Raw genomic sequence first — 9936 nt, forward strand, 5'->3', positions numbered from 1 at the left:
AAATTGTGCCTACAGTAAAACCCTTCTGACACTTGTCAAATGTTCCATGTGTTTATTTTCTGTACTTATCTGCTGGATGCAGATGTCTTCTCCAGACAGCTCACACTGGGTTGCTATTGCTTGATTGCACACAGACGTAAGGTAGTCAGGTATATGTGGTCTGTCACAGTATGAATAGCATAAAGTATGTCTCTGTTATAAACCACTGGATCACACTGGGATTCAGTGTATGCTACTATTCAATAGCTTTAATTTACATCATATAAACAGACATAAATAGACATTTCAATACAGTTGGCAGGCTGTAATTAAGACATGAACAGTGGTCACTGTTTTTCAGTTCCAGATGTGTAACATATGAGGGGCAGTAGTCTCACCGGCAATATTAATGTAAGAAAAATCGCAGTGACAATGACAGTTTTAAAAAGGTAATTAAAGTTACCATATTACTTCTAAAGAGTTCTGTTATCAAGACATCTGAGTGTCTGGCTTCTCATGAGTCGACCAACTGATAAATGTCAGCCACATCCACTCACTCATCCAGGTTTCTCCTCTTTTTTGGTGGAGAAAATTTGCCTTCGAGGAGAAAGAAGACTCAGTGTAAACATTATGGTTGCATAAAGAGCATGCAAATATTATAAAAATGCAAAAAAAAAAAAAAAAAAATATATATATATATATATATATATATATATATATAAAAAATAAAAGAATTCATTCTAATTAATCAAAAATGGTGATTTAGGTAGCATGCAACTTGTCCACAATGTGTGCCTCCTCTCACACATGGATGAATGTTTTGGGTAACTAAAAGCCTGTTGAAAACTGAAGCCTCCTCACATCTTTCGCTTCCTTTCTACATTTCACAAAAATGCAGCAGCCTGCACAAAGCCACAACCCACATAGCTCACAGTATTTTTTTTTCCTCCAGGGACAGTTTTGTTTCTTTCTCAAAATTAGTCTGATTTGATGATTTATTGATGCTTAAACAAAACAGATACTATGCATTCAACATAGTAAATCATGACCTTACAACATTTTTCTTCTCTGGTGTGTAAGTAAGTAAGTTGTTAACTTTTTCTCTTCATCCTTTACTACATCTCTATTTATCTCTACCCCTTTCTTCACTTTCTCCTACACTTCTTTACACTTTTCATTATTGTTTTTCCCTCCCTCTTCCTGTTTATCTCCATGTCTTTCATTCTCTCTCTCTCAACCCAATTTCCTTTTTACACTCTTTCGGTCCCTAAATGCCACTGTGGCTGTTGGTGTCTTGCATTTCCTGCTGCGCCAGCAGTCTCTTTCAACAGATACACATTTCCAAAGCCTGATATACGTTACTGTAGATATTGAGTTCATCATTCGCATCCTGTATATCTTGTACCCGTTATCAATATATTAAAATGTTCCTTTTGCATTCATTATTTCTTTTCAGCGTTGAAATGCCAAAGCAAGGTTAAAACATTCTCTTTAATCCTTTGACACCACAATAAAATTATTTAGTCTAGTTAATAAAATTGTACAGTAAAAAAGGTGACAGTGTTTCAGATACACACTCATAAAGCTGAAATCAATACACCAAATTTATTGATTAAGGCTACATCAGTAAAACAATGAACTAAAATGATATACTGTATGTGTCATAACAGAGAATGTCCACATGTGACACTTAAAACTGTTACCTTCATTATGTGTCTGTGTGTTTGTACACTTGTGGTATATTTCAAAAGCAAATGTAGCATTGTAAAACTACAAGATAACAGTTTTCCTCTGTGTGTGTTTGTCTTGAGGACATTATTGGAAAATGGGGACTTTCAAGCCTTACTTACTTTAAAGGGTTGTTTAAGAATTAAGAGGCTATAGGGTTACGGTGAGGTTTATTTTAAGGTTGGGGGTAGTGTTGGAGTTACGCGTGTAGCTGTGATTGTTAAGGTTAGTGGCTAGGGCATACATCAGAAAAATTTCACAAAGCTCGTCCCCACAAGGTTAACGCTTGCATTCTAGGCCAATTGTTGGTTTTAAGGTTAGTTTTAAGTTTAGGTAAAGGTAAGGGGTAAGGTTAGGAGTGTCACAGTTATGGTTAAGGTTAGGCAAAGCCTTTGAGGAATGACTAATAGCCTATAAAAACTCCCCACGTGAGACAAAAACAAGTGAATGAGTTTGATTTTTGTCCTTCCCACAATATTCTGTTGTCCAACTCTTAAGAACTCAAGAAAGGCAACAGCCATTGCAGGCATAGAACGAATGCACATGAGAAACACAAAAATGTACTCAGTAGTCAACAACTCACTTGTACGTGCTGGAACTGGTTGTTTCTTTCAGCTCACCATTGAGGAAATGTGTCTATGAAGGTTCAACTTGATCATCCGGTTGGTGCGATGTCTCAAGAAAGTTAGAGGGCATTAATCAGAAAGACTTTTGTGCGAAATAGAGTACCGGTATTTATCTCAAGACTACAGATGGATAATTTGAACAAGTTGAGCCTTTTGGATGAACGACAAAACGTCTTCAATGGAATACTGTAGTCCAGGCAGTTGGATTCAACATTCTCCTTTGACGAAAGTTTTAAGCTTCCAACTTTCACACTTGCAGACAGCGCACAGACAAAGACAAAGAGTCAAACAAAAGCTACTAGTTCAAGGTGAAACGTAGTGCAACATAGTGACTCGATTTTTGATTTACATTGCTAAAGCACAAATCCCACTGGGAGGCTCTCCCTCAGGCTGCTGTGTCTTTATTGTTCTGACTGGCAGTGCTGTGGATTCTGTAAAAGAAGTTATTTCAGCCAGATTTTCCTTGTAGCTCCTTCCATTACAGACGTTCTGCGTGGCTGATGGAGGGGAAGTTTCAAATTATCTCAAATGTTTTAGTTTTCTATCACTATCTTTCAGTCTGTCTCACCTCTTCTTCCCGGCACAATGTGTATTTTTGCAGTCACAATAAACTAGTAAATTTGTGTGCTTGCTGTGTGCTGGTGAGCTATGCTGACAGGAATATCACCACTCTCCTTCCTGCTGCTTCCAGACGCACAGTCTCTCTCTCTCACAGTTCATCTATCATGATAAAACACTGCATGGAGGAGGGGGGTTGGGGGGTGGGGTTATATCTATATTCAAGTGTCCCTGCTTTCATTCTCACTTTAGAGGAAGAGATATTGGCTTTGAAATAGATTAATTTATTGCAATTTTCTTTTATTCAGTTCTGGATGATACACCATGCATACTATATTCATTCCCATTTGTCTACCTGAGACCAGAGGTAGCGTTTGTGTATCGTTGTAAGCCATCTGTCCACAAACTTGATGCTTCAGGTCAGTTTACTCTAGAACAAAACAACAGTGTGCCTCCCTCTTGTTTTTTTTTGTGTGTGTGTGTGTGTATATATATATATATAAAATATATTACTATACATTTATATAAAAACACATTGTGAACCACCAGTTCAAGAGTAAACCATCATTCAGCTGGGGATGCTACCACTTTGGAAGAACTTTGCAGTGGGGCAGTGCAAGTGCTAGTGGGGATTCAAAGCCAACAGAAACCATGGACTCAAATAATTATCTTATTTTAGCTACCAAAGTTTTCTTCCCAGGATTTGGTCCGGAGCTAAAAAAAATAAAATAAAGTGACAATGGACAACTACAGGTCACTGAGGCAACAATATTCCAGGCACACACTGAACTCTCCGCAGCACCACAAGATCACAAACTTAACCAATGTATCGAACAGAAGACTTTAAAACAGCGTTTAGCTGTTCCTCTTACCTTTCTGTAGACAATCATGTTTGGGGAGTCGTCATCTGGGTCCACAGTGCTGATGGACCTCATGGACAGCAGAGGTCTGTTCGGGGTCGTCTGGACACTCTCCTTTGGTTCTTCAGATCCTTCATCAGCCTCCGTCGCCTCCACAGTGCTCGGCTGCTCCTCTTCCTCCTCCTCCTGCTGCTGCTGCTGCTGCTGCTGCTCAGGTGCCTCGGCCATCACTATTATCCCTTTCAGTCTTTCCTGTGACAAGTTATCCTCTCTTTGTCTTCCTCTTTCTCCTCCTTTGTGCTCTATCCTCAGTGTCTAGAAGCTGTTGTGGGGAGAGGGAGGGACAGAGAGAGAAAGAGAGAGAGATGAATTAGACAGTACAACTCACCGCTGGGCTCCAATCTCCCATCTCTCCGTCTTTTTTCTTGTCTTCTGTCAGCAGACACAGGATGGATGAAATGAAGGCCTCATAAATTCTGCTAGTTTTCTCTGTTATCTCTTCTCTTGCAATTCTTCCCAATCCCCTGTCACATGAGATTTAAGTTCCAGGAGGACAGAAGACATGTTTAAGTTTTGCTCTTTATCACTGCAGCTTCTTTTTTTTGTCGTCACTCATCTTAATAATTTATAAGATGCTAGAAGGCCATTACAAGCTTACAGTATTTGCCATTATAGTGCCATGACATGTTTTAAAAAGAGGGAATAAGAAAGTGTAATAAATGCTATTAATTATTTTTCACAAGTTACAATTGAAAGAGGAAAATCTCAGATACATGTATCTTTGAATTCTGTTCCTCATTTGATTAAAATTATATCTCGATAAAGTCCTGAGCATATTTTAAAAAGGAAATCTCATTTTCATTATATTATCAAAATCTATGGCTCTTACTATACGCAATCTATCTTTTTCAATTCACTCAAGACAGGTCTGAATTTAGCATTTTAAGTTATAGTGAATCACAATAAGAAAACTGAGTCTCAAGCGAACAAGTGGATATTTCCTATATGTGGGGAGGACCAGTCTGCGTTATTGCTCTCAAGTTGTGGTAGTATCCCCTTCAGACCGTCTGACAGACACAGAACCCCATTTGGGACTTTGGGTATGTTAACATGAGACAAGGAGGCAGAAACCAAAACTAACTCAAACACTTCTCAATTTCACCAAAATCCACACGTTAACTTCAGCACCTCTCATAAAGTGCAGCTCACAGTCCCAAGCAGAGCAAGGTTGGCTTCAGTTTTCAGATGCTTATATTGCAAAACTCTACCAGTTACATTCTCTCACTACTTTGCGGCAACTGTTAACCATTTGTTTTAATACATTGACTAGACACTGACAGACAACATTTATATTTAAATGCACTGATGACAAATTTGCTGGGGACAATTCAGAAGTCGCAGACAAGCCCTGAAGCTGTGAGCAATGCGCTCTCTGTCTCTCTCTCCCTCTTCTCGTGCTCTCTAAATACAGCCAGGCTGAGGTCACAAACTGTCTGCGACTCACAGTGCAAAACAGATCTGCTGCACAGTCACACCTGGCACCACAATGCTTTCACTACAGTTCTCCGTCTGTAAGAAGCCAGAATAGAAACATCTTCTAGAAAAACCCAGTGCTGGTTTGAACAGACCTCTGCACACTAACTCAGACCTCATGAAGTCTGATAAGACTGGGGGCCAATCTGTTGGGTCATTTGGTCGAGTAGCAACTGTTCCATTAGGGTCTGAGCTGTATCTGATGCTGGCTGTATTTCACCTGGGTCTGTGTGACCTGCTAAAGAATTCTGGACTGGGTCTGTGCTGGTACTGGCTGAGACTGGATGTGGATCAGCTGTGCTTATACTGGCTGGAGTCTGTACTGGCTGATCCAGCATCTTAAGCATTTCCCCTCTAAATGAGATATATGCTATCAGTTCCATCAGGCCCATTCAAACTGGCTCCCATCGGCGTTGCCAGGTCATTTTTCATGCTGAGCTTCAGCTGTGCTTATACTGGCTGATGATCCAGCATCTTAAGCATTTCCCCTCTAAATGAGATATATATCTATATATATCTATCTCTATATATAAATGCTATCAGTTCCATCAGGCCCATTCAAACTGGCTCCCATCGGCGTCGCCAGGTAATTTTTCCGGGGCTAAAGCCCCAGAGTTTTGACTGTAGACCCGAATGTAACTCAACAGCAACAAAAATATTGTTAATATGTAATATGCAATAATCTCTATGACGCAGCCTGTCTCGCAGGTCACGATACGTGAACTTCGAACAAAATGTATTCATTTTGTTCGAAGTTCACGTAACGTGTCCCCCCACCGTTACTCAGCCTGGCTGTATTTAGAGAGCACGAGAAGAGGGAGAGAGAGACAGAGAGCGCATTGCTCACAGCTTCAGGGCTCGTCTGCGACTTCTGAATTGTCCACAGCAAATTTGTCATCAGTGCATTTAAATATAAATGTTGTCTGTCAGTCTCTAGTTAATGTATTAACACAAACGGTTAACAGTTGCCGCAAAGTAGTGAGAGAATGTCACTCAGCTGTCTGAGGTGATATTTCTGTCTGATCACAAGTGTTTTCAGTTTTCTTCCCCTGATGAAGACCAGTGCACTTGTCTCATTGAGTAGGCTACAGTCCCAGACAGGCTCTGTGTCTGGCCTCAGGGGTGGACTGGTAATCTGGCATACCGACAAATGTCCAGTGGGCCGACGAACCTTTGGGGCCGGTGTAACAAATTTATTTATGTAACCATTTTTAAAAAATGGGCTAACCATCGACCCCATAAAGCATAGGCCTATACTGACATTAGGCTGTCCAATCACATCTTTACAAGCCCCCACTCCTTCCCCCTCTGCTCAAGTGTTGTGGCCGGGGGTAAAAAGGTTTGCTACCCCCCTGGGGGTCGCGACCTGGTCCAAGGGGGGTCGTGAGAATGCTGCTATAGACACAAAAATGGGAAAAAATAACTTAACAGTAACTAGCCCGACTACAGTTGTGAATGGAATCACTTTGGGTGGACACTGTAAATATTTTGCACTGTTTAATCCAGTAGGTGGCGGTAATGCCAACCGCTATAAAACGATAAAGAAGAATCAGGCAGGAAGTGCTTTGCAGGTTCGAAAACGCAAGGCGCACAGCAATGCCTTTTTGGTTGAATTTAGAAAAGCGCAAAGAGCTGCGGTTTTTTAATGTTGATAGGCAACTACTGTATCAGCTGTCCTGTCAGTATAGTCAAAGATTATAGCGCTAAGTAATAACAGTAATTAGCAGAAACATGATCACAACTCACGGTCTGTGTCTTTTGTTGCTAAAAACAACTGCTTTAAAAAAAAAAAAATAGACAAATGGAGGGCGCCTGCTCTGGCACTGTTTTGAGTGTGTGAGGTGAACAAACACACGGGAGACAGGGAAAGGGAGATCTGTGTGGGCACGAGACCCTCAGAAAGAGGAGACACCGCTGGTGGTAGCCACCAGTTGGTCCAGGGGCTTCGTCTTAATGATGTCAGTTTAAGGCTTATTTTAGGATGAGTCTGGGTCACGAAATATTTTCAACTTCAGAAAGGGGTCGGACTGCCAGAAAGGTTAAAAATCCCTGTATTACAGTATTTTCTTTATTTTGAATTGTCACCTCAGACATTCCTCAATAGATTGGTGCAAAAAAATTGGTGAAAACTTTAAAAGATTTCTGGGCTGGGCTTAGCCCCAATGTTTCAAGAGCCTGGAAATACCCCTGCTGGCTCCTCCTCCAGGTTTCCTTCATATATTTTCAAATATAAAATACTGTTTATAAATTCCTATTTACTGAGATGTGCACCCATATTGCAAAGTCTGTCCAGCTAATCAACATTTTAACAGTCAATGTGAATACACTGCTTCCCATCTTGCATTAGTCCAGAGTTGTAACTAAACTTCACCGTCTTGTTTTTGATGATGTATGTGATGATGTATGAGTGCCATCACATCCTGTCTGGACTGGTCCCACAGATGTTTCTTGCTGAGTGAGAGTTTAATTTCTTGCACACGCATATGAACGCATTTCCACGCGCAACGCGAGCTACAGTTTATATGCACCATCGGCGTTTATCAAACGTAACAAATAGTTGTATTTCACTCCAACATTGTTCAGTCACAGTCTGGCAAACAAACTCTGCGCTGCTTAGCTGGTCAGAAGTGGACAGACTGGAAATTCACTGCAGCTGCACATTAGGCCAAGTGTATCTACATCATGAGAGGAGAGAACACAAGTTTAACTGACTGCTGTTCCCGCACTTCACTCTCATTGAGTTTTCTCTCTCTTGTACCTAGGAGGATAACCCTCTTCATCCTCTCATCAAAGTTTTACAATTCGCATTCACCTTTGACAGGAAAGTGAGGCGGGGGTGTCTAGCTCTGCGCTGGACTGTCACAGCAGTCGGCTTTCAGTTTGTTTTTTCAATGCTACTCCACTCAGGTGCGCTGCATAGGCTACTAATACTAATGTAATGAGGTCTCCTGCAGAATGTAAAGGAGTAAAAAGTCGATATTGACTTAGACAAAGTAGCGAAGTGAAAGTAAAAGTTGTAACAAATTCTCAAATAAAAGTAGAGATACCGAAAAACTACTTAAGTACAGTAAAAAAGTATTAGTACTTACTTTCCACCACTGAAATAAACATTACGAACAGCTGGACAACATATGACCCCATGTTTTATGTACACACACACACACTGGCATCCCATAACGCAGGCCTGTCGCTTTTTTCTGCTGTCTGAAAGCTGTCAAAATATTGACACTAAAAACAGATGAGCAGCGAAGCAAAAGAAAAGAGGAGAACAAAAGGATAGGAGAGTACAGTGGAGAGAGAATTTAAATTCAGGACAGTGAAGGTAGTGATCAGGAGGAAGAGAGGAAAGTAAGATTGTAGCTGGTAAGGAAACAGATGTAGTAAACTGAAAGACGCCCATTCAAACAGACTTGTTCCTCTTCCGACTCCGTCTACATCCCTCCTATCTTTTCTCCCCGTCAGACTCAACTAGCATCACACTGTCCAGCTTATTACATCCCAACTTTGTTCTCTCTCCATTAAGTTCATCCTTAATGGAAGAATAAAACTGCCTTCACTTCCTCCTCAAAGCACATTAATCTTCATCAGCTAGTTTCCTTAATGGCTGAAACACCCATCAATGTACAAATAAGGGGGGGGGGTCCTGGAAATTTAAGGGAAAACCCCAATTCCTTACTTGTTTTAAATTAAACTTTAAAAACAACTTTGAAACCACAAAGAAAAGGCAATGGCTTCTTTCTGTTCAGCTACTACAAACAAACCACTGGAATTTGACACCTTGCACGCTTGCATCTAAATCAATTGAACATTCAACACATTATTTCCACTTAAGTGACTTATGCCATCTACTTCCTTTTGTGCAAAAAAAACTGGGCACCTCACAGGAATCACATCTCCCGGCAATCGATTTATCTCAAGAAATAACAGTATTTGGAATGATGGGTTTGAGGAAGAGCTGTGATAGAGACTGAACTCAAGCCCAGCAAGGTTGGTTTAAAATTACAATCAATACTTTGTGATTAATTGCCAGTAAATCTTCCTCCTACCATCTCAAATGGTTTCTTGCTCTTTGTTTCCAGGCACATTGAATTGAGGTGAATATTTTTGAGAAGATCACACACTCAAAATGCTTCAGGGCAAGAAGGCCACAACATCAAATCTGGAGAAAAGGCTCCAAATGCCAGTGCAAATATTGAAAGAATCCTGGACCTTCATCAGGCAAATGTTTGACAAACAGAATCCAGACCATTTAACGACATCAAATAGAGCACACCTGTGCTTTACCATGCAAGTGCACATGGGAAATGCAGTTCACATTCGTCGTTCCCAAGTCCAATACATAGGAAACTCCAGAAACTGATAACTCACTATATCACAACACTAAGATAATTAATACAGAAAGTCTTTTTGGCAATTAACTTGCTGGGCACTCTGAAGGTCCCCCGCTTTCCTCTGCAAACAATATATAAGCAAATCAGCTAAATAATAAGGTCTCAAAGTCAGATATTGACATGGGTCCTCATATTCCCTGTTACGGCTGTATGTATTACCCTGTGCTGTGTCCATGTTCTCTTCTGTCCTCTAGTTCTGCTCCAGGAGTGCTCCAGCTGATTACTGACGAGGTCCACCTGGCCTTGGAAGGCGGTCTTTAA

General features: G+C 40.7%; 1 protein-coding gene across 6 annotated transcripts; it reads right to left on the reverse strand.

The window, feature by feature from the left end:
* Positions 1-221: 221 nt before the first annotated feature.
* On the reverse strand, positions 222-9891 carry LOC119915312 (eukaryotic translation initiation factor 5B-like). Of its 6 annotated transcripts, XR_005446934.1 has the most exons (4): positions 9835-9891; positions 3764-4073; positions 2291-2382; positions 222-576 (listed from the first exon to the last, which is right to left on the reverse strand). XR_005446934.1 is itself a non-coding variant. In XM_038734850.1 (3 exons), the coding sequence occupies exons 2-3, from the start codon at positions 3977-3979 to the stop codon at positions 469-471; spliced, it is 324 nt and encodes a 107-aa protein (XP_038590778.1). In that variant the 5' UTR covers positions 3980-4073; positions 9835-9891; the 3' UTR covers positions 222-468. The 6 variants fall into 6 exon arrangements, 5 of the variants coding, with proteins under 5 accessions (XP_038590778.1, XP_038590780.1, XP_038590779.1 ...); XM_038734850.1 differs by lacking the exon at positions 2291-2382; XM_038734852.1 differs by lacking the exons at positions 2291-2382; positions 9835-9891 and adding an exon at positions 9558-9596.
* Between the last annotated feature and the right edge of the window lie 45 nt (positions 9892-9936).

Source organism: Micropterus salmoides, unplaced genomic scaffold (genome assembly GCF_014851395.1).
Source record: "Micropterus salmoides isolate LMB-PRFRI ecotype aquatic unplaced genomic scaffold, ASM1485139v1 Ms_hic_scaffold_2055, whole genome shotgun sequence".
Taxonomy (NCBI): domain Eukaryota; kingdom Metazoa; phylum Chordata; class Actinopteri; order Centrarchiformes; family Centrarchidae; genus Micropterus; species Micropterus salmoides.

Bases quoted from the DNA above. Each gene is read 5' to 3' on its own strand.
- LOC119915312 (XM_038734850.1), bottom strand. From the start codon at position 3,979: ATGGCCGAGGCACCTGAGCAGCAGCAGCAGCAGCAGCAGCAGGAGGAG. The intron at 577-3,763 runs GTAAGAGGAACA...TTCTCCTCGAAG, and splicing joins ACATGATTGTCTACAGAAAG to GCAAATTTTCTCCACCAAAA.